Source organism: Gigantopelta aegis, chromosome 8 (genome assembly GCF_016097555.1).
Source record: "Gigantopelta aegis isolate Gae_Host chromosome 8, Gae_host_genome, whole genome shotgun sequence".
In the NCBI taxonomy this organism is placed as follows: domain Eukaryota; kingdom Metazoa; phylum Mollusca; class Gastropoda; order Neomphalida; family Peltospiridae; genus Gigantopelta; species Gigantopelta aegis.
The window spans coordinates 80,418,488-80,444,823 of NC_054706.1; the positions used below are offsets into that span (position 1 = coordinate 80,418,488).

A 26,336-nucleotide genomic window follows, 5' to 3' on the forward strand; every position below is an offset into this window, starting at 1 on the left:
ATCATTGAAATTTCTTTATTTTTAATACCAACTTTTTCTAAAATAAACACTAATAAAAAGTTGACTAGTATTTATAACATCAAAACACTGATAGAAGTAAAAACATTAAGAAAAAAGCATTTCACCACAGTATACTTTGTGTATATATGTCTTGTACAAACATGGACCAATGAAATGAGAAACTATCACTATGTCAAATTAACAACACAGTAAAAAGCTTTCCTGTAATGATGCTGAATGGTGAAAACAATCTCATAAATAAAACATGAACAATTTTATGCAAATGGCTAATAGCCGCTATGTCAAGCAAAACTAACTAACATAATATTGTATACATGTCGCGCCTATATGTACCATAATACTAAACTTTATTTTAAAAAAATATATATATTACAAATCTTTAATTACACAATTGCTACTTTTATTACTTTTCATGTTGTTTTTTTTCCCATCTGTTTGCATAAATAACCATAATTATATTGTTACAGTTTTAAAATATATTATAATGATACATAGTTTGTTGTAAATAGTCTTTTTGTAGTTTTATCAGGAAGTAAATATTTTAATTATATTTTTGTATTATTACCGACAACCAAGCAATTAGTGTATTTCCCTAGTTCCATCACTAGTTTTATGTTTTCTTTTGGTTTTTATTACATTTAAAAAATTGAAGAAGTAGAACATTAAAATGTAATATCACTTGAAATGCTGTATTTTACACTGTCCACAAAAACTACCAGTAGCTTCTATTAAATCGGAGACAAAGAAGACAGCAGAGATTGCTTAATAAATTAGTTCCTATGACAACCAATATATATATATAATTCTGAATACTATGGTAGATATGTTATTCTTTTATATGATGAAGGTTTGCCTTGGCATTGTGAATACGATGCAAAAACAATTACCTATATACTTAACATGTCGCAGGTTACTACACGGTGTAACACTATATGTGTCTGGGGAAACCCATGCCATTAACAGAATCAAATAAAATCACAATGTGTTGATGCAAACTGCTCATCAGTTATATACGGAATGTAGTTATTAATCAGTTTCACTGTCAATAACTTTCCACGACTCAAGTATATATTTGATGACTTTACACAATTTCCAAGACCACTAACCTGCAGCTCCATCAGTCTGACATGTATCATGTGACACTGTTTGTGACATGTCATTGCCTTTCTCAAGTAACTTTTATTGACTGTTTATATTACTACTTGGTGTTCCTGTTAAAGGGACTATATCCCAATCAGGGCTCACCCTGTACACTGCCAAATTAGTCATATGTATACAAAGTGGATACAACATTTACTCTTTGGCTCATAAAAGTGTCATTACATTAATTACATTTTCTACTTATCTATAAATTGGCTAAACCAAAATGTGTTCCAGTGTCAGCCCTGCATGAGTTTTGAGTCCTACTCCTAGAGAGATTTCCGCTGTTCCTCCGAATACATTAAACACACATCCTGCTTCTTCCTGGTTTTAAAACAGTCTTAACATTACATGTTTTAATATAAAGCATTATATGGATAAACACATTTGGAATGACATCTGGTCAAATTATTTGAAATTTCATTTGGCTGTTGCCAATTTTTTTTAATTCATACATGTAAATAAATTCATAAATTATTTGAGACAAAACTCAATATTGTGATACTAGAAAACATTATGATACCCAAACAATGCACTGAAAATAGAGATATTCATATTTTATGGAAAAAAATGTAAGTAAATTTTAATTTTAATAATGTATTGTAATCAAAAAATTTTCCCCTGAAAACTTTATAAAATGGCTACAAACTCAATATAGTCCCTTTAATCTATGTTTTAGTGTACCATCAGGCAGAATAAAAGTTATGAACCATTGACACAGTCAGAAAATCAGTAAACAACACAATTCTTGTTTTAACCATCAACTGTAGGGATTGCATCTCTGAAGACATTATCACAAACAAGCTCAATAATATCACTTGAACGGAACTACTATCACCGACGACTCATCCAGGGACTGCTCCGTGCTAGCTGTCAGGGAAGGACTTAGTCCTGGTAGTCCTGGACACGTGGGCGTTGAACAGCAGGTGGTTCGAGTGGAAGTAGAATGGGTTTTCAGACTCATCCAGTTCAGGGTCATACACCATTACATCGTCCATTCCGTCGCTCGCTACCTGCCCTGGCACCTCCGAACTGCACACGGGAATGTTGTTGTTGTTTTCCATATGCTGCGAGCCACTGCCATCCACCTGCCTGTAGGTGAGCATGTCTATTGGACTCTGTTGTGTCTGGATGTTGTTGACCGGCCAGTATGTTTCGCCTGACAGACATTCACGGGTCTGAGTGCTGCACTCACCACACGGAGCCTGCACACAGCAATATAAAAAATAATATACATAATACAATAACAATAATTATTACGCAACCCTGCTTCTTATGACCGGATAACCCTATCATGATAATTCAAAGTGTTATTATGACACTGCCTGATAACACCTCTCTTGCTAGTGAAACAGAAAAATCAACCTCCACTGAGGGGATTCGAACCACGGACTCTCGTGTGAGTCCAGTGTTCTACCAACTGAGCTAATAGTGAAATTCCCACTAGCTGCTGCCAGTAGGAGCACTTTATATCAACACTTCTACATACTTCCCCCTCAAGCAATGCTACATGTGCGTCCCGGAGCTGTGGGCCACAAGCAGTTGAACTGTTACTGGTCCTGACTGGGTCATAAATTAGTTTTGTTTGATGATACCACTAGAGCACATTAATTAATAATCAGCTATTGGATGTCAAATATTTGGTAATTCTGACGGATGGAGAACAGTTCAAATGCATATATTGTTATAACTATTATAAACTTCATCCCCTCTCCAAGGTCAAATGGTGGACCCAAAATTAATGGCATTAACAAATTAGTTAAACCATCTATTGACCTTTACATACATGAAGACTATTCAGTTAGAGCATTTCTGGAAGTATATTAAATAATTTTTTAACTGGCTTAATTTTCCCCTTTTGGGGGCAGATTGACTAAATTCATAAATTTGTTTTGCCACATGCCAAAGGACGCTTCCCACAAAATTTGGTTGGAAATGGTCAAATAGTTTGGGAGAAGTAAAAAATGTGTAATGATTGCAATAGGTCACTTAAGCCTTTGGCTCAGGTAAGCTACAACTACTTGAACTATGTCTGTGAGTGATCCCAAGTATTTTATAGTGCAGCACGAGGCAAACTTACAAATACACTTACCTGTTTCGCAGGATCATCATCTTCACTTAGTCTAGTGGGCCTGAAATCAGAGAGAGTTCAGACTTAAAGTTTATTTTGTTTAACGACACCACTAGAGCACACTGGAAATAGAGTGAGATGTATTGTACTGGTTTTATCACTACATCATTCACAGGCATATGATGTTTTGTTATTATGTTTTGTTTAGCGTACATCAAAATATCTGTGGAAACATATTTACTAGTATGTTAGTCTTGCATGCCAATTATTTAAGGTAGGTAGATGCCCAACATGTTAAAATGAAGACATTGTTGTATACATGATTATAAGCGTAAGTGGCAGGCAAAACAAAAAACCTAATTTTAAAAAATAAAAACCCCTCAACAATTTACCCCCCCCCCCCCCCCCCCCAAAGAAAACCCCAGTAACAACAACAAATCTGCCCCCAAATAAACAATAGCCTACAAAACAAGCCCACACACCAGTACACAACCATAAACCAGACTGACACGCATATTTAAAAAAAGGTTTTATCTATGTACATATACCAGTGGGGTAGGAAGGTGGCAAGAGGGGGTGGGGGTGGGGGTGGGGGTGGGGGGTTAGCACATGCACACGCACATACATATATACATACATGTGTGACATTGTGTGTGTTTGTGTATAAACCATCGCTGCTGCTACCTTGATCAAGAAAAGTGATATAGTGTCATAACAGTGACAAACATTAATCACATTTGTATTATTTGGGGTGGGGGGGGGGGGGTTCTTTTGACTACGGCATGTCAAAACCTATTTACAAAACACCATGTGAGAAGACAGACTGGCTGGACAAGCCTTGACAAGCCTTATTCATCGTTCTATGAAAATGGACATTTCTCAAATCAATAACATGTTCCTATGTTACAGACTATTTCAAGGATCCATCCTGGCAACTATGTGAGCAAAATGTTGGTTATCATGGTGCTTTTTGACTAGATAGATATTGTTTGGTGGTGATTAATGAATGAATGAATGAATATTTAACAACACCCCAGCACGAAAAATCGGCTATTGGGTGTCAAACTATGGTAAAGGCTTGTGATTAGTGCATCGAATATATATATGTGTAAAATTGTGTCCATTTCACATTGCCTGACAATGACACTGGACTGCGTGATGTGTATTTATGTTGATTGCTCTCTAATACTGATAGTTGGTGTGTGTATATATATATATATATATATATATATATATATATATATATATATATATATATATATATATATATATATATATATATATATATATGTGTGTGTGTATATATATATATATATATATATACATACATATATACACACACACACATGTATATATATAGCAGGGCTTCTAGAATTTTTATAAAATCCACTAGCCATGGGATCAGGGATTTTAAAAATTTACTAGCCACAATTAAAGATTCACTAGCCATACTTTACTTTAAGTTAATACAATTTTACTAATTAATAGTACTAATCAGATAATATGTAACCTAAAGAGGGAGATACAGCTTAAAAAAACTAACATTGGGTGGTGGTGGTGGGGGTAGGATAACAATATTTACAAAATAGACTTAACTGCAGCATTTAACCTCTTTATTTCACCTAGCCATCGGGCAATGCAATAGTAGTTATTTACTAGCCCAACACTGAAATTCACTAGCCATGGGAGTGGGGCTACCATAATCTAGAAGCCCTGTATATAGTCTACAATGGAATGCTTAATGGTTGTGCATAATATTAATAATTGCAGAAAGATAGTCAATCGTAACTATTAAATTACACATGAAATTGTGTCCGTTACACCGTGTCTGACAATGACACTGGACTCACGGTTTGGATTTGTTTGCATATTTTCTCCAATAATGCATCATCTACTGCATAGGTCGTAGTTAATAATGCAGCTAGCGATACAGAAAATCGCAGCTAGTCATTTAGTCAAAATTAATGTACACTTCCATTCGTACACAGTGATATATACACAAACATGTGCATATTAATTACAAATATCAAAACTTTATTAAGATGACGTTTTAACGAGTCAGTCATCAATGAGACCCTTTTTCTTGATCTCCCTAAGATGTGTTTGTAAGTATTTCTGTTGAGCACAAAACATATTGTACATTTTCGTTTCTGTAAAAGGAGATTGCACACAATCTGACAAACAATAATAGTAATATAAAACTTTATGAACGTCAAAAAATAAAAGAACAAGTCGATGACTACTCCACAATTCAGTAGTAACAAAGGGCCTTTGTTGCAAGCGACTGGAGCGTGAACACGCCAGAAGTAATTTAGTGGCTGATTGGGGCCATTTAGCGCTATGCAAATCAAGGGCAAATAAGTATGTTTCTAATAGAGGCTATATCAGTTTATTGCTACATTAATTTGTATATTCCACAGCTTGTTTTAAGAGTTTTTGCAAGATACAGATAAACAGAATATAATATAATACATATATATTAAGCTGGTACAATGTAACACTGTATTATTATAATGATTACATATTAATACATATGACATATTATACCAGTATTATTCATCGATTCACTTAAAAAAGCAAACCTTTTTCCATGGGCAAGTAGACAAATATTTTGGGCAAGTAAGAAATCAGAATACATACATCACACTTGAGTGACTTTTAAAATATTTGTTCAACCCCTGATCATATGCCCACAAATCTATCTAGAAAATTTTTGGAATACATAAAGTTCAGATAATCCTGAAGCTTGGAATTAATAGTTCAAGTTGTAACAGTTTGAGTTTGAGTGGTAACAGTTTGAGTTATAAAAGTTTGAGTTGTAATGGTTTGATTTGAGGTGTAATGTTTTGAGTTTGAGTTGTAACATTTTGAGTTTGAGTTGCAATGGTTTGAGTTTGAGTTGTAATGGTTTGAGTTTGAGTTGTAACAGGGAGTTTGTGTTGTAACTGTTTGAGTTTGATTTGTAACAGTTTGAGTTCGAGTTGTAATGGTTCACTGAATAACTTTCGTTTTGTTATGCCTTAAAAATCTCCAGGTGTGTTATGGTGTTTTCCCTAGCTTCTCTTATGCCTCAATAGTCTAGCATCATCTTGCCTTAATCAGCGCCATGCTGCCCTGAGATTAAACAAGCCTTTTTCAGTAATTAATTCTAAAATTGCCTTTATAAAACACCCAAAAAGGTATTATTAATTAATAAAATATGCCTTTATATCTTTTGCCATTCATTATTAAAGCAAGCACATAAATTACATTAATGTTTATTTCAATTATTTTTTGTGTATTTTTAATGAAACACAAGTGCTCTGAAAATGGTGAAAATGCCCCAAAAGTGTCTACCATGCCTTGCCTAATTTCTAGGGAAATCACTAGTGTTACTAGATCTGTCATACTTTATATGTAGTCTGTTAATCCTCTTAGATATCGGGAGACAATCATCACAGTCTTCTTCAAGGTCACTTCGCGATCGTTTCTGGCCCATTCTGAAAAATAATCAAACGTGATTTAATAATTTGGGGGATTAGCGAGTTGCCTTCAGAGATTGAGATGAGTTGCAGGCTCATGTCTGTGTGTTGAAATGCCTCCTACTCCAAGTGAATTTTCTCTTTTTTCAATATATAATTTTCCAGGGAAGCATAACCAGTGTTTCTGCCAGAAAGAAATTTTTGGGTATGGCACAATGGAATTGAATGCAACCAGTCAACAGAGGGTATATGAGAGGCCTCCCCCTGAAGAAAAATGGGTAAAGTTCAGGGTTAGGGTTACGAAAATCATACAGTAATGATAAGTGTAATCAATTTTGTCCAACAAAAAAAACAAGTCTTCCAAAAATTTGGGTATGGCGCCTTACCCATTTTACCCTATGGCAGAAACCCTAATAACTGACCCACCCCCCCCCCCCCAACCCCACAAACAACTTTGCCTGTTATAGTACAAACCACCCTGCACAATTTCTTGCACATTCGTCATCATATATTATGTACATGCTATAAGAGCTATTAAACATTCATATAACACACTCGCTAGTCAGGAGTACGTCATTGTCAGTCAAATTACGATTTTCACATAACACACTCACTAGTCAGGAGTACGTCATTGTCAGTCAAATTACGATTTTCACATAAGACACTCGCTAGTCAGGAGTAAGTCACCGGCAGTCAAATTACAACTTTCACATAACACACTCGCTAGTCAGGAATACGTCATTGTCAGTCAAATTACGACACTGTAAACTATTGTTTTAATCACATTTTAGGCACTTCCATTGTTCTGTCATCTGGTATAGTTCTCAAGAGTTATGTCCTTTTTACTATAAACCATCATCTCAGTGGATTATTTATAAGAAATCAATAGCCGATGTTTACCATCAACTTCCCAAACTATGTTCAGCTAATGATAAAAACACCAATACGATACAAGTTAAGAAAAGAATATTCTATATTTTTCAGTTACATTGCACAAAATAAAATATATTCCAATCAGGTAACGACATGGATGTAATGCGAATCCATTCTAGTACACAAAAGTTTAACACCATACAGTAACCAGGAAAGGGTGATAGTTTCTAACTGTGTTCAGGCACATGCATTTGGTAAAAACGGTTCATAATTATTATTTTTTAAAGCCACTACATGATAAAACATATGTTTCTTAATTATGCACAGTTGACGAACACTTTGTTAAATATTTTGTTTAATGAAAAATTCAGTTTGTCAAAAGTTCTGGTCCGGTCTGTATTTTACCAACACCCATTGTTAACGGTAAGATGTCAATACAGATAGGCATTATGTGCGTACCAGTGAATAGTTTATAAAATATAAATTTTCTAATAAACTGATTCTTAATTAATACAATTTATACACTCAAAATTATTTACAATGGTTATAAATGGATTATGTCTACTATTCACTACAGTAGAGGCACAAAATTATTGCATATCTTTTGCAGATTGAATTTAATAATTAAACAAAATCTAACAATGGGGAGGGAGGGGGAGATAAAAATAATAAAAATGAAATTTGTCCTTGTTGACCTGGCACGTGTGAAGTCATGTGACACTGATTTGTTCTTATTGATCTGGCATGTGCGAAGTCATGTGACACTGATTTGTCCTTGTTGACCTGGCACGTGCAAAGTCATGTGACATTGATTTGTCCTTGTTGACCTGGCACGTGTGAAGTCATGTGACACACATCGAATATTAATTCATCTTCCTCCATTTTAAGTGAATTTCAGGGCTAGCTCTGCCACTCACCAAATTCGCCAATTGTGAAATTCAGGAACAATTGGCAAATTTAATTTTGATTTGGCGAAACCATTTAATTGATATTTAGTTGAAAAATAACTGTGGAGTTTGCATATTTAAAGATAATTTGGCGAATGGTTTTGCTTGCCCAAGGCTAGCCCTGAATTTCTCCGAGTCAAGTGGACCCGATATTGGTAATTTTAAGGAATTCACGTAAACAGCGTGACGTCACATGGCCTAGTTAATGATCATCTGAGTCTTTGGGGGTAGTTGCAGCATGTCTTATGAGTATTATAACAACTTGGGTTTTCATATAAGAGAAACGAACAACAGGAATCTGAATTAGTAGTCTATATTTAATACCAGTTGTGAAACTGTTTTTCTATACATATGTTTTATTCTTGTTATTAATAGCTCAAATCACTGATGTACAAATAAGGATAATCCATAAATAATTCCAATCTGTAAATAGTCTCAAAACCATTTATAATATTTTAACAATTTTGTTATAAATGGTTTTGAGACTATGGTTTCTGTAGATTTTTATAATGCTGACCATGTCATTTCAAGAAAATAAATGTACTTTTTACAAATAATGTTTACGAGCCATGCGGGCTCGTATGCTAGCCAAATCAAATAGTCGTATATGATTTTTACGAACCTCGGGCTCCCGGACTCTCCTCAAAATCGCACACCGAGTATACCCGTTTCTCACAGTATTGCGGGTTCCACAGTATCGCAGTATTCGCATTTTTCGTAATTTAGCATGTGCAAATCCGCCTGACAGCAAATTTAATTAAATAAACACATTCACCGATGGTACTCTGTCATTTCTATGAAGAAATTTGAAATAATTTCAAATTGCTTTAAAAATTATAAATGTTTTACCGATTCATCACAGAATTACTAATACTAAAAATCTCCAGTACCTGGCAATGCAAATTTAAAATGTTATTGCTTGTGATACAAGACTATTGTCTGGTCGTTGACAATCAAAATGAGACTACGTATGGTGACGTGTTTACTATTTTTATAAATGCAACCCAAGTAGAAATATATCGGGAAATTTAAGGGTCCAAAATATATTTTTTAAAAACTGAAAATGTCATTACACTTAATCTCGACAATCAGAATATGCGAGAGGCTGTTGTACTTTTGTAAAATGAGCAGAATATAACTTATTGTCTTAAGTGGACACATGTCAGCCCGGATATTTTGATCATACGTTCGAGTGATAAGGCACCATAGATGCCAACCTTTACTGATCAACACCTGTAAGACTCTGGACAAAAATACATAAGAAATCCATAAGCGAGCTGCAAAAGGACGGGGACTGATGATTTTAAATTCAAGGCAACATGAAAATGAAAATCGACACTATTATTATTAACAAGTACAATTTTGATTAGTGCACATGTATCCACTAGGTGGCACCTCTCGTCCAAAATAAATACGACAAAATGGCCGTTTCCCGATTCACGAAAGGACAACGAAAATCACGAAGGATCATGAAGGATGGCTTACTTAGATGATAACGAGTCATGTAAAAACAATAATAATGAAAAAAAAAAAAAACCCTGAAAATGCGTGTTACCCCGTAAGGAATTTGTCTTACGCCCGTAAGACTGTCAAATGCTAAAAAATCTGTAAATTTTATGGGTGATCCGTAAGAGTTAACATGTATGTATGGCACAGATGAGTTTTTAAATGCACTCTCTGTTTTACACAGAAATAAACTGTTCTTCTTAGGGAAATTCTAGACATGTAGCTGAATTGAACAAATGAAAGGTTTCAACCGAATTTTAGGATCTTTTTTGTCTTCAAAATTTTGTCTCTTCAATTTTACTGTAAATTTGTGAATAAAAACCACATATTTAACCATTCAGGTGAATTGTATCCCATGTTTTCGAGTTTCCGTGATATCATGAGAAGCACGTCGAAAAACTCTGCAACGGTAGGGCACACTTCCGCCAGTAATATTTATTTACAAATAGGATTTATATGCAAATACCTATATGACGTGTAGAACATGGACATATGAGGTAAAATCCAACAAAAGTATATTTACCGTGATGTATGTAGGTATATTATTTTATTTCTGCACTATCATTAAGTACCACGATACCTTGAGACCCCAGTATACTTCCGTATCTATAGCTTGTATGTCAAGGGTACCTAGCTAGAGGCAGCTTGAGCAGAAAATAATTTTTGTTGATGCAATTTTCAGGTAATATTAATCATTTTAACTCTTTTGAAATAATAAGATAATTATTAATATTATAATAGGCTAATTATTATGTGGGCTACAAAATATAATTTGTGTGTATAATAATAAATAATATTTATTTTGATTGTGTTTGGTCACACATCATTACTTTACTGTTTGTCCTTATGTACGCGACTATTGATTACTAAATGATATTTATTTTCATCTGCCATATCATATTAATCATGGGATGATGGGTTGGGCTGCTAAATAGTTTGGAACATTGGAACAGTTCCCGAGTCTGACTAAACATTATGATCGGTTGGGAAAAACAAAAGTGGGTAACACCGTCTTGTAATTCATACCCAATTGCTGCCATCTTCAATAACACTATTGACGAATTCGCTCACATAACACTGCATATTTTCATCGATGGACGAACAACTATGAAGCTGACAATATAAGGGGAGATAATTCTAATTCTGTTGTGAGAAATCACTCTGACCATTCACTTTAAAGTGACATTATCAGTTTATTTCTATATAAAAATTTACTTTTACTTTCTACAGCATAAAACACGTTTTGACTAGAGATTTAAACTGAGATGTGTTCAGGTTTAACATTTTATGTACCTGAGCATCAGTCGTCACGCCACTCTTACAGATGAAAGTCGTGCGGTTAGAGCACTCCAATCTCAAGGTCTTCTTGGCATACTTCCTGGTGAACATGTAAACCTCGTGTATTAGCTTCAAACCACCCTTGTGGTTAGTAATGATCTCCATGTTGTAGGTGTATTGTTTATTGTAATTACTATTCCAGTTTTCTGGTGCCTTTACATGCAGATTGTGATGCAACTAGCAATTAAGGGAAGCCATCTACTACTGATCATACATTTGCAGTGTGTCATTAGTGGATTCATTAGCAATCAACACAACCAAAATGTCAGTTAAAACCATTCCTTTGAAGTGCAATTAGAAATATTGTAGAGTGTTTTTTTGTGTGCCGAATTCTTATTTTATTTGCAGATCAATTGTGATGTAACTAGCAATTAAGGGAAACCATCTACCAATGAACATACCTTAGCAATGTGTCATTAGAGGATTCTTAGAAATAAACACAACCAAACTGTCTATTAAAAAACATTCCTTTGAAGTACACTTAGAAATATTTCAGTGCCCCCCCCCCCCCCCCCCCCCCCCCCCCCCCCGAATTTTCATTAATTAGTGGGCTTTTGTCTTGTGGGGTTTTGTCTTGTGGTGTTTTGTCCGAGTGGGGTTTTGCCCGAGTGGGGTTTTGTCAAATGGGGTTTTGTCAAGTGTTTTTTTTTGTCAAGTGGTGTTTTGTCAAAGTTTTTTTTTTTGTCAAGTGGTGTTTTGTTAAGTTGTTTTTTTTTGGTCAAGTATGGGTTTGTCTGAGTGGGGTTTTGTCCTGGATTCGTTTTCTTTAACAACGAAATGAGGAAGCGTCCTGATATTTTTTTTCCACCTGTATAAAGACATTTTAACTTTTGCCAAAAAATATACATTTTGTAGGCATACATACATATATAAAATAATATAATGTGTACACTGCGGGGAATAGTATGTAGCATCGGGTTAAAATCGATAAAATTCTATAGTAAATGGGAAATACAGGCATAGCAATAATATACAATATGTTTGTATTTCAGGGTAATAGGTTTCTGAAGGTAAGGTTGTAAGCAATAATTATTAAGAACGAATTTGTATAACAGACATTTTGGAGAATTGTTGAATACAGCATACATAGATTGGATAAACTGATCAGTCATTCTCTGTTTGAATAGTGATATAAATGTATTGCAATTTTTTACATTTTGATTATACCATATGTGACCAAAACCATTAGTGAGAAGGAGGTCTCGTATTTGAATAACCCAGTTAACAGAATGTGGTTTTCTTATGCACTCGTCATATATGGTGGTATAACACTCTTTCAAAATACAGTTATCTGTATTCAACAAATTTATCTAATATTTAACAATACGGATGTTCCTACTTATGTACAAAGGTGTTCTACCTAATTCAAAATATAGGATTACAAAATTGGGTGCCCATACACCTATGGAACTTGTTTAGTTGTTTTTGTTTGTTTTATTTGTTTATTTTGTTTTGTTTGTTTAGGTGTTGTTGTTTAGTGTTTTTTTTTTTTTTAGGATTACCGTTCGGTGTATCATTTTCAAACTAAAGTACGTTTCATTGAAATCCTGTGAATATAATTATGGCTACTAAGTTCATTTGCTGATAGTCGATCGTACTAGTATACTAGTAATTGCCATGTTATGTTGATAAATGTCGGCGTCGCACTATTGCATAGATTGTGACATAAATTGTCTTGGTCGAAAAAATGCAAAGATAAAGAACATGTATATATCAATTATACAGAGATAAAACATGGAAATGATAAAAATAGAAACGTTAATCACTTGTGATTTACGTGCATATACCCATTTGCTAAAGCACGGTTGGCATTATGAACTACTGTTGCCCATATCATGCAATTGTATATGTAGATGGTTTTGTTTAGAAAACGTTTTGGTTTACCGTTATAACGTAGGAGTTGTTTTGAAAATGAATTTTAGGTGATGCTAAACATATACATTTCGTTTCTGCAGCCATGGCGCAACCCTCCCCGCATGGTGTCCCAACTGTTCCATCATTTACATTTAGTTAATAATCCTTTCTCTAAAGCCTATTACAAGTTCCACAGGAACAACAACTTGCCAGGCACGGCCAAGTTACACTTATGTATCTAAAGCCTATTACAAGTTCCACAGGAACAACAACTTGCCAGGCACGGCCAAGTTACACTTATGTATCTAAAGCCAATTACAAGTTCCACAGGGACAACAACTTGCCAGGCACGGCCAAGTTACACTTATGTATCTAAAGCCTATTACAAGTTCCACAGGGACAACAACTTGCCAGGCACGGCCAAGTTACACTTATGTATCTAAAGCCTATTACAAGTTCCACAGGGACAACAACTTGCCAGGCACGGCCAAGTTACACTTATGTATCTCTTGCTGATATTATTCCGCTACCAAAAGCTGGACCACGAAAAGTTACCAACTGAGGTGTCACAACTGCATGAAGTAATTGGCGGCCATGAATACAGAGCGCAATATGTTAAAATGTAAAAAGTGGCCCAACTCTCCCAAGCTCCCCTTACCATCTCAGTGTAAAAATGCGATGCAGCGTCCTTGTTTGTAATCAGCAATGGTATATTATGTGTCCTAAAATATTCACACATTAAGGAAGTCGAGTGGTGTAGAGTTAACTTGTGTTTTGTTCCTCTGGAGCTCAGACTATTAGTACGGAGAACTGTAAACTTGGTATACTGTCACATGCATAACATAACAGCAGACTGAGGCGGTGTTCTGTCCTAATGGTGGCTAACTGAAAACAATCATGGTCAACCAATGTTGATTTATATATATATGTAATGATTTTGTCAAGACAGAGTACTCCCTAAAACTACCTGTGACGTAGCCTTCTCGATATTGATGCATTTTTCACAATATATTCTGACATAGAAATTGTGCATGGAGTAATTATTGGTGTTCAAACACGCATTTGAAGATGACAGCAACTCGATATTCAATTATATATTAATATCCGCAGGCGTGTGTGCAGGGAGAGGGACTCTGGAGGTCGAAATTCCTCCCTGTTCAAGCAGATTTTATTTTTTTCTCAATACATTTTTCGGAAAAGCACGACTCGACCACCCTACAAACGTCGGTCGCCACAGTCTAGATACCCCTCCCTTGCTAAAAGTCCTGTACACTAACCTAGTCCGACGCTGTGTAAGACTTATTACAACTAATCACTACCCTCTGTCCTAGATAAACAGCTCATACGACCGAAGTGTGCGCTTCCTCCTGTCTTGGGCTGGCACAAGTCAGAATCGCTACCCAAGGCAGACCTGGCGCGGGATGTAGCCCAATTGATAAAGTGCTCGCTCGATGCCCGTCGGTAGGCTATTTCTGGTTCCAGCCAGTGCACCACGACTGTTATATCAAAGGCCGTGGTATGTGCTATCCTGTCTGTGGCATGGTGCATATGAAAGATCCCTTGCTACTAACGGAAAAATTTAGCAGGTTTCCTCTCTAAGACTATATGTCAAAATTACCAAATGTTTGACATCCAATAGCCGATGATTAATAAATCAATGTGCTCTAGTAGTGTCGTTAAACAAAACCTTTTTTTTTCAAGCCAGACGTGCGCTACTTCAGCTTGTTCTGAACGTACACTTTAAAACATTTGATTGATTCATTGGAAGTGTGTGCACGGGATGCTACGTGCTTGTATTGTATTGAATATGAACACAAAAATATCCTCAAATACTCAGTGGACGTATAGTGGCTGGATCCCAGTGGGCGTACAGGGGCTGGATCCCAGTGGGCGTACAGGGGCTGGATCCCTGTGGGCGTACAGTGGCTGTATCCCAGTGGGCGTACTTTGGCTGGATCCCAGTGGATGTACAGGGGCTGGATCCCAGTGGATGTACAGGGGCTGGATCCCAGTGGACAAATAGGGGCTGTATCACAATGGGCGTATAGATGGCTGGATCACAATGGGCATATTGGGGTCTGGATCTCAATGCGTAAAGGAGCTGGATCTCAATGCGTATAGGGGATGGATCTCATTGGGTGTATAGGGTTGGCATCTTAATGGGCGTATAGGGGTGGCATCGTAATGGGCGTATAGGGGTGGGATTTCCATATATTGTTGGATCGAACCCCTTCGGTGGATCATTTGGGCTATTTCTCGACCCATCCAGTCCCATACGACTGGTATATCAAAGACCATGGTATGTGCTACCCTGACTGGATAAATGACCCATTGCTAACTGAAGAATGTAGCGGATTTCCTCTGACGATCTATGGTACTTATTACTAAAACAAACATAAAAACAGTTACAGTCTTAGCACATTGTACTCAAACATTAAGTTCTTCAAAATATACAAATACAAGTGTTACTAATAAATACTGCACTAAACTCAGATGATTCCAAGATGAAAATTAATATTATAACCAATACCTTTCTGTATAAAATAAAGATTGGAAATGAATAAATGTATATTTTGGGCAAATGAAACTATGTCACCAATATTTTGGAAGAGTATAATTAAGAGAGCAACAGGAGCGGCACAGTGGAGGGTCGGGGGTTCGGGGAGGGAACCAACCTATAAAGCGGTCAAAAGGAAGCGGAGACAACGAAGGAAGAGAGCGACAGGAGCGGCACGGGCGAGGGGGGGGGGGGGGGGAGCAAGCCGGTGTTTACTCCACCGGTGTCAGTCCCTTGGAAGTCACAGCCATCCTCCCCGCCACGCTGACCGGCCTCGCCTCACACTATTGAGGTTGATGTGCCAGCCAGACCAGAACCACCTCGGTCTACGGTTCGACACCCCCAGCCGCCGGCCCTTTTAAGGGCCAATATTATGGCGATAGAAGGGACCGAACAGGAGGCCGCACCACCCAGAGTGTCGGCAAACCGACCAGCCGCGACGGAAGACAAGGCGGCAGTAGCGGTCGAACACTGGGTGAACCAGAATAAGAAAAAAAAGAAGAAATGTTTCATTTAACGACGCACTCAACACATTTTATTTACGGTTATATGGCGTCAGACATATGGTTAAGGACCACACAGATTTTGAGAGGAAACCCGCTGTCGCCACTACATGGGCTACTCTTCCGATTAGCAGCAAGGGATCTTTTATTTGCGCTTCCCACAGGCAGGATAGCACAAACCATGGCCTTTGTTGAACCAGTTATGGATCACTGGTCGGTGCAAGTGGTTTACACCTACCCATTGAGCCTTGCGGAGCACTCACTCAGGGTTTGGAGTCGGTATCTGGATTAAAAATCCCATGCCTCGACTGGGATCCGAACCCAGTACCTACCAGCCTGTAGACCGATGGCCTGCCACGACGCCACCGAAGCCGGTAGAATAAGAAGAAACCCCTGGTCGTCTACAGCACAACACTAGAGCTACCGCCGAACGAGCCGTCCAGGGGGGTATTTCCGCACCAGTATGATGACCGACGTGGTAGTTTCCACATCAACACCATGGAGTCACTTACTGGGGGGCGTACACCATGCTGACGATGCAACACGACGGCCTCTACAAGAGAGGACACTTCATACAACGAGATCCATGTAAGGATGTGCAGGGTGTTTCCACGGCGTTACTATGACGTCGTCAGCAGGTCTACACAACCGTGAGCTGCACCACTGCATTAACTCTGACGCGTGAACCCCCCCCCCCCCCCCCCCCACCCCCAACCCTTTTCAGGGCTACCCCTAGGTTCGTATAGAGTCGGTACGTTTAGGCTTAAATTAAAACAAATCCGACAAATATTTAACTTTTGGCCGAACCATTCAATCACCAGAATGTTTTCGGACATACCGCAAACAAAATTACTTCAACTTTTCATCTTAATTCTCCTTCTGAGAACTTTTCAAAATTTACCACTTCCTCTTTCGCCTCGTTTATCTCGGCCGTAACAACCGGTCTTCAGTGCTCCTTTAGTTCTAAAGTCATAAGCGACAGTCACGCCTTCCCCTTCCCCTTCCCCCACCCCTTTCCTGTCTTGGACGCAAGGGCTTGCTCACGCTAGAACTTGCGCCCACGACTGGCGTGCACCACAATAGCTTGCTTTGAAGGTGCACGTTAAACCATATGGCCATGACCATGACAGGCTTTAGTTTGAAAAGGCGTTTAAATAAATTTTAAAACTGTTTTCTAAAAAAAAACCAATACTACATTCGTGTCCGTTAGATACCGTTTGTCTTAAACGAGTTGTTTAAAAACATATCTAACGAGCGAACACAGTTTCTAAATAGTATTCTGTCGTTAACTGTAGAAACAAATAAGAATATCCACTGACGGAAAGTGTGGAACAAGCTCACTAAAAGTACTAATCAAAATTATACCCAGGTGATTTTCCAGTCTTATATATTAATGTGTCAGTATTATCATGACCTGTTACGGTATTCAAAAAACCGGTCCAAAAAACGACAATAAATGACCTGTTATAGATAGAAATATGAGATGTATTTACAATTTTACTGCAAAACGTATGTAATTTGAAACGAACTGTAACACCCAGGTTGATATTGATTATACTTGACAGGTGAAATCACAAGTACTAAGCTTATTTAAAGTTATAAGCAATTTCCCTCGCTTATTCTCCAGATGGAAAAAGGAATAAACAACTTTCACAAGTTTACTAACTATAACTAAGACTGCAGGTCCACGTACCATATTGATACCAGAAATAATACACCTGTCATTTTCAATACAATGAAGTTTAATAAACTGCTTTGTTAGATTAAGATTTTTTTAAATTACTGCTTATGGATACAACATCAGTAATTTTGTTATTAGCAAATTTATATAATTATTTTAGTTATTTGATTTAATATGCTGGACTGCTATGCATTCTTACACTTAGTATTTGTGATTTCACCTGTCAGGTGTAATCAATATCAACCTGGGTGTTATAGTCTGTTTCAAATTACATAAGTTTGCAGTAAAATTGTAAATAAATCTCACATTTCTATCTATAACAGGTCATTTATTGCCATGTTTTGTACCGGTTGTTTGAATACCGTAACAGGTCATAATAATACTGACACATTTTTGTGGTTTTTATTCCAAGGATTTTCATAACTAATATATAAGACTGGAAAATCACCTGGGTATAACTTTGATTAGTACTTTTAGTATGAGAATGTAATGAGAAATCTGGCTCTGAATCAAACATCTACTGAGGCCTGTCTGGGAGAACATCCAAGCAGAGATATAACAAAAAGATGAAGTCCCTGAACCACAGCAATTATGAAAGGAATCGGAACTTTCCACACACATATGACCCATTCTCCCTATTTTTGGACATGTCATATGCAATTAACAAAAACAATATTTTAAACTTGATATTTTGCATACTCCCCCCCCCCCCCCCCATTACTCGAATAGTAACGTCATTCGAATTCAAAGCAGTTCTGTGACCTATGGGATGCTTTTTTCTTCTCTTTTTTTTTACACAACCTTCACCCGTACTAAAATAATTGGTGGTGCAAACGGAATTTGTAGGACACCCAGACGTTGATCCGAGTCCTGTTCCAAGACGCGATATTATCACTAACGGGACGGGGCCCAAGTGGATTTAAAAAACTCCATCATACGTGGTCATAGAGGATAGAAAATGTACAGCCGAGGTGGTCAAATTTACTACCATCGAGGGTGTACTTTTTCTAAGAGACATGGTTGCATCAATCCAGAAAATCAACTATTATTTCACACCAACAGACAAACATGGTTGACCATTGTATCATAAACTATTATTTCACACCAACAGACAAAGATGGTTGACCATTGTATCATAAACTATTATTTGACACCAACAGACAAAGATGGTTGACCATTGTATCATAAACTATTATTTCACACCAACAGACAAAGATGGTTGACCATTGTATCATAAACTATTATTTGACACCAACAGACAAAGATGATTGACCATTGTATCATAAACTATTATTTCACACCAACAGACAAAGATGGTTGACCATTGTATCATAAACTATTATTTGACACCAACAGACAAAGATGGTTGACCATTGTATCATAAACTATTATTTGACACCAACAGACAAAGATGGTTGACCATTGTATCATAAACTATTATTTGACACCAACAGACAAAGATGGTTGACCATTGTATCATAAACTATTATTTGACACCAACAGACAAAGATGATTGACCATTGTATCATAAACTATTATTTCACACCAACAGACAAAGATGGTTGAACATTGTATCATAAACTATTATTTGACACCAACAGACAAAGATGGTTGACCATTGTATCATAAACTATTATTTCACACCAACAGACAAAGATGGTTGACCATTGTATCATAAACTATTATTTGACACCAACAGACAAAGATGGTTGACCATTTTATCATAAACTATTATTTGACACCAACAGACAAAGATGGTTGACCATTTTATCATAAACTATTATTTGACACCAACAGACAAAGATGGTTGACCATTTTATCATAAACTATTATTTGACACCAACAGACAAAGATGGTTGACCATTTTATCATAAACTATTATTTGACACCAACAGACAAAGATGGTTGACCATTGTATCATAAACTACACGATCATACTTGTAGAAGTGCTATAGGGGTGGGATCTCAATGGGCATATAGGGACTGGATCACAATGGACATATTGGGGGTGGGATCTCAATGGGCATATAGGGACTGGATCACAATGGACATATTGGGGGTGGGATCTCAATGGGCATATAGGGACTGGATCACAATGGACATATTGGAGGCTGGATCTCAATGGGCATATAGGGACTGGATCACAATGGACATATTGGGGGTGGGATCTCAATGGGCATATAGGGACTGGATCTCAATGGGCATATAGGGACTGGATCTCAATGGGCATATAGGGACTGGATCTCAATGGGCATATTGGAGGCTGGATCTCAATGGGCGTATTGGGGGCTGCATCTGAATGGACATATTGGGAACTGGATCACAATGGACATATTTGGGTGGGATCTCAATGTGCGTATTGGGGGCTGGATTTCAATGGGCGTATTGGGGGCTGGATCACAATGGACATATTGGGGGTGGGATCTCAATGGGCGTATTGGGGGCTGGATTTCAATGGGCGTATTGGGGGATTGGGGGCTGGATCACAATGGGCATATTGGGGTAGGATCTCAATGGGCATATTGGTGGCTGGATCTCAGTGGGCGTATAGTGCCTGGATCTCAATGGACGTATAGGGGCTGGGTTTCAATGGGCATATAGTGCCTGGATCTCAATGAGCGTATAGGGGCTGGATCCCAATGATCGTATAGGGGCTGGATCTCAATGAGCGTATAGGTACTGGATCTCAATGGGTGTATAGGTGCTGGATCTCAATGAGCGTATAGGTACTGGATCTCAGTGGGCGTATAGAGGCTGGATCTCAGTGGGCGTATGGGGCTGAATATCAGTGTGTTCGGCGGGTCCATTGGGCTATTTCTCGACCCATCCAGTGCCACACCACTAGTATATCAAAGATCATGGCATGTGCAGTGGTGTCTGTTAAAAAGTGCAGATAAATGATCACTTGCTACTAACTGAAAAATGTAGCGGATTTCCTCTGATGAACTATTGTACTAATTTGAAAGTTATTACTAAAACAAAACCGTCATTTTAACATTTATTTTCGCTTCTTTATATACATACATACATATAAACAGTTACAGTCTTAGCACATATTACTCAAACATGAAGTTCTTCAAAATATACAAATACAAGTGTTACTAATAAATACTGCACTAAACTCAGATGATTCGAAGATGAATATTAATATTATAACCAATACCTTTCTGTATAAAATAAAGATTGGAAATGAGTAAATGTATATTTTGGGCAATTGAAACTATGTCGCGAATATTTTGGAAGAGTATTCATACGAATAAGTCGCTCTGAAGAATTTGTGATTCTTGGCCTTCCAAATATGTAACAACAGACGCAGTATTTCAAATTTTAATTATTTGTTTTTCAAATGTCATATTTATAAATGCAACGTGCAAAATTCAAATATCAATTCCACACATTGTAAAAAGGAAATTCACCTTAGATATCCAATAGAACAATCGGTCAACCAGCGAAAACCAACATCCACTTGTTTACAAATAAATGGGTGATGTATCTAATAATAATAGTAATGATATAAATAAACGAATAAACAAATAAATCGTGTAATAATTACAACAAAATAACATCTTCAAAAGTTGAATCAACCCAGTTTCCAATACTAAAATTAGTGCGTGATCAACCCAGTTTCCAATACTCATAACAGTGCGTCATTAACCCAGTTTCCAGTACCCCTTATAATGCGTGATCAACCCAGTTTTCAATACTCATAACAGTGCGTCATTAACCCAGTTTCCAGTACCCCTTATAATGTGTGATGAACCCAGTTTCCAGTACTCATAACAGTGCGTCATTAACCCAGTTTCCAGTACCCCTTATAATGCGTGATGAACCCAGTTTCCAGTACTCAAAACAGTGCGTCATCAAACCAGTTTCCATTACTCCAAATCGGTTCACCATCAATCCAGTGTCCAGTACCCCACCAGGTGTGTGATAAATCCAGCGTCCAGTACTTCCACCGGTGTGAGATCAATCCAGCGTCCAGTACCCCACCGGTGTGAGATCAATCCAGCGTCCAGTCTTTAAAACAATGCATGATCAACTCGGCTTCCAGAATTTCAACCTCGACGATTACTACAGCTGCCATGCCTGCCACGTGTAGGAGAACTGGAACATGGGCGAGTGTGTTCGATTGAGCAGATTCATGATCTGACAGTACCGACATTCCTGCTGCACTATTCCTGGAAGGTCCACGTGGAACTGGAACTGGATGTGTTTGAAGTACTGAGCCAGTTCCTCAGCAATGATTAACTCCAGCAGTTCATACTCACAACCCTCGCAGTTTATCGTCAACAGATCAAGTGGCTTTTGTTGTACTCCCAAACTATTAAAGAACTCTTTGGCATCTCGTATGATCACCGTTTCTTTTTTCGCATCTTTCGTTTGGGAGTTTGGGTTATTCATAAACAAGGAAGTCGCATCTCCAGCAATACGGTCAAACGTGAGATTTCTGTTTTCTTTTCCTAATCCAAAGTTATAGATAGTTACTTTAGGATTTGATGAAAATTTCTTTTTCAGTACATTAAAGTATTCTGGTACTGGTTCTAGCACTGTGAAGTAAGAGTTTGCCAAATTAATGTACCTGCCTGCGTCGACCCCCGTGTACCCCCCGACCTCCACGATCCGACTGTCCGCTCGTAGGTACGAATGTTTCGTCCATTTGTCAGACTTCATCTTACCATAGTTCACTTGACGCTGTTCTTCACAAATCTGTGCAAAATTACCAACACATCGTTTGCTCTTGGATGCTTCGTCCTAGGTAAACTCTACACCTAGAATAAACACACAGTGTATACTACAATAAGCACATAGACACTTCACAGTAAATTCTACACCTATAATAAACACACACACACACACACACACACACACACACACACACACACACACACACACACACACACAGAGTTCATAGTAAACTCTATCTCTATACCTAAAATAAATAGACAGTCAGTTGATAGTAATCTTTATCTCTATACCTAGAATAATCAGACAGTCAGTTGATAGTAATCTTTATCTCTATACCTAGAATAAACAGTCAGTTGATAGTAATCTCTAGCTCTATACCTAGAATAAACAGACAGTCAGTTGATAGTAATCTCTGTATCTCGAATAAACAGACAGTCAGTTCATAGTAATATCTATACCTAGAATAAACAGACAGTTAGTTCATAGTAATCTCTATACCTAGAATGAACAGTCAGTTGATAGTAATCTCTATCTCTATACCTATAATAAACAGACAGTCAGTTGATAGTAATCTCTATACCTAGAATGAACAGTCAGTTGATAGTAATCTCTATCTCTATACCTATAATAAACAAACAGTCAGTTGATAGTAATCTCTATCTCTATACCTAGAATAAACAGACAGTCAGTTGATAGTAATCTCTATCTCTATACCTAAAATAAACAGACAGTCAGTTCATAGGAATCTCTATCTCTATACCAAGAATAATAAGTCAGTTGATAATGATCTCTATCTCTATATCTCGAATAAACAGACAGTCAGTTGATAGTAATCTCTATCCCTAGAATAAACAGACAATCAGTTGATAGTAATCTCTATCTCTATACCTCGAATAAACAGTCAGTTCATAGTAATATCTATACCTAGAATAAACATACAGTTAGTTCATAGTAATCTCTATACCTAGAATGAACAGTCAGTTGATAGTAATCTCTATCTCTATAGCTAGAATAAACAGACAGTCAGTTGATAGTAATCTTTATCTCTATACCTAAAATAAACAGACAGTCAGTTCATAGGAATCTCTATCTCTAAACCAAGAATAATAAGTCAGTTGATAATGATCTCTATCTCTATATCTCGAATAAACAGACAGTCAGTTGATAGTAATCTCTATCCCTAGAATAAACAGACAATCAGTTGATAGTAATCTCTATCTCTATACCTAGAATAAACATAGTCAGTTGATAGTAATCTCTATCTCTATAACAAGAATAAACAGACAGTCGGTTGATAGTAATCTCTATATCTATACCTAGAATAATCAGAGAGTCAGTTCACAGTAATCTCTATCTCTATACCTAGAATAAACAGACAGTCAGTTGATAGTAATCTCTATCTCTGTACCTAGAATAAACAGACAGTCAGTTGATAGTAATCTCTATCTCTATACCTATAATAAACAGACAGCCAGTTGATAGTAATCTCTATACCTAGAATGAACAGTCAGTTGATAGTAATCTCTATCTCTATACCAATAATAAACAGACAGTCAGTTGATAGTAATCTCTATCTCTATACCTAGAATAAACAGACAGTCAGTTGATAGTAATCTCTATCTCTATACCTAGAATAAACATAGTCAGTTGATAGTAATCTCTATCTCTATAACAAGAATAAACAGACAGTCGGTTGATAGTAATCTCTATATCTATACCTAGAATAATCAGACAGTCAGTTCATAGTAATCTCTATCTCTATACCTAGAATAAACAGACAGTCAGTTGATAGTAATCTCTATCTCTATACCTAGAATAAACAGACAGTCAGTTGATAGTAATCTCTATCTCTATACCTATAATAAACAGACAGCCAGTTGATAGTAATCTCTATACCTAGAATGAACAGTCAGTTGATAGTAATCTCTATCTCTATACCTATAATAAACAGACAGTCAGTTGATAGTAATCTCTATCTCTATACCTAGAATAAACAGACAGTCAGTTGATAGTAATCTCTATCTCTATACCTAAAATAAACAGACAGTCAGTTCATAGGAATCTCTATCTCTATACCAAGAATAATAAGTCAGTTGATAATGATCTCTATCTCTATATCTCGAATAAACAGACAGTCAGTTGATAGTAATCTCTATCCCTAGAATAAAGAGACAATCAGTTGATAGTAATCTCTATCTCTATACCTCGAATAAACAGACAGTCAGTTCATAGTAATATCTATACCTAGAATAAACATACAGTTAGTTCATAGTAATCTCTATACCTAGAATGAACAGTCAGTTGATAGTAATCTCTATCTCTATACCTATAATAAACAGACAGTCAGTTGATAGTAATCTCTATCTCTATAGCTAGAATAAACAGACAGTCAGTTGATAGTAATCTTTATCTCTATACCTAAAATAAACAGACAGTCAGTTCATAGGAATCTCTATCTCTATACCAAGAATAATAAGTCAGTTGATAATGATCTCTATCTCTATATCTCGAATAAAGAGACAGTCAGTTGATAGTAATCTCTATCCCTAGAATAAACAGACAATCAGTTGATAGTAATCTCTATCTCTATACCTAGAATAAACATACAGTCAGTTGATAGTAATCTCTATCTCTATAACAAGAATAAACAGACAGTCGGTTGATAGTAATCTCTATATCTATACCTAGAATAATCAGACAGTCAGTTCAAAGTAATCTCTATCTCTATACCTAGAATAAACAGACAGTCAGTTGATAGTAATCTCTATCTCTGTACCTAGAATAAACAGACAGTCGGTTGATAGTAATCTCTATATCTATACCTAGAATAATCAGACAGTCAGTTGATAGTAATCTCTATCTCTATACCTAGAATAATCAGACAGTCAGTTGATAGTAATCTCTATCTCTATACTTAAAATAAACAGAGTCAGTTCATAGTGATCTCTATCTCTATACCTAAAATAAACAGACAGTCAGTTGATAGTAATCTCTATCTCTATACCTAGAATAATCAGTCAGTTGATAGTGATCTCTATCTCTATATCTCGAATAAACAGACAGTCAGTTCATAGTAACCTCTATCCCTAGAATAAACAGACAGTCAGTTGATAGTAATCTCTATCTTTATACCTAGAATAAACAGACAGTCGGTTGATAGTAATCTCTATATCTATACCTAGAATAATCAGACAGTCAGTTGATAGTAATCTCTATCTCTGTACCTAGAATAATCAGACAGTCAGTTGATAGTAATCTCTATCTCTATACCTAGAATAATCAGACAGTCAGTCCATAGTAATCTATCTCTATACCTAGAATAATCAATCAGTTGATAGTAATATCTATCTCTATACCTAGAATAATCAGACTGTCAGTTATAGTAATCTCTATCTCTATATGTAGAATAAACAGACAGTCAGTTGATAGTTATCTCTATCTCTATTCCTAGAATAATCAGACTGTCAGTTGATAGTAATCTCTATCTCTATACCTAAAATAAACAGACTGTCAGTTCATAGTAATCTCTATCTCTATATCTAGAATAACCAGTAATAACCATAGTAATCTTTATCTCTATATCTAGAATAAACAGTCAGTCAATTCATAGTAATCTCTATCTCTATACCTAGAATAAACAGTTAGTTCATAGTAATCTATATCTCTATACTTAAAATAAACAGAGTCAGTTCATAGTG

The 26,336-nt window shown here is 36.6% G+C and overlaps 2 protein-coding genes across 2 annotated transcripts; both read right to left on the reverse strand.

Moving 5' to 3' along the window:
• On the reverse strand, nt 1-11,143 carry LOC121379128. The gene is made up of 4 exons (XM_041507608.1): nt 11,046-11,143; nt 6,622-6,711; nt 3,254-3,293; nt 1-2,366 (listed from the first exon to the last, which is right to left on the reverse strand). The coding sequence occupies exons 1-4, from the start codon at nt 11,057-11,059 to the stop codon at nt 2,028-2,030; spliced, it is 483 nt and encodes a 160-aa protein (XP_041363542.1). The 5' UTR covers nt 11,060-11,143; the 3' UTR covers nt 1-2,027.
• A 9,797-nt stretch (nt 11,144-20,940) lies between these two features.
• LOC121379705 lies at nt 20,941-22,702 on the reverse strand. The gene has a single exon (XM_041508356.1). The coding sequence runs from the start codon at nt 22,621-22,623 to the stop codon at nt 22,024-22,026; it is 600 nt and encodes a 199-aa protein (XP_041364290.1). The 5' UTR covers nt 22,624-22,702; the 3' UTR covers nt 20,941-22,023.
• Nucleotides 22,703-26,336: the final 3,634 nt, after the last annotated feature.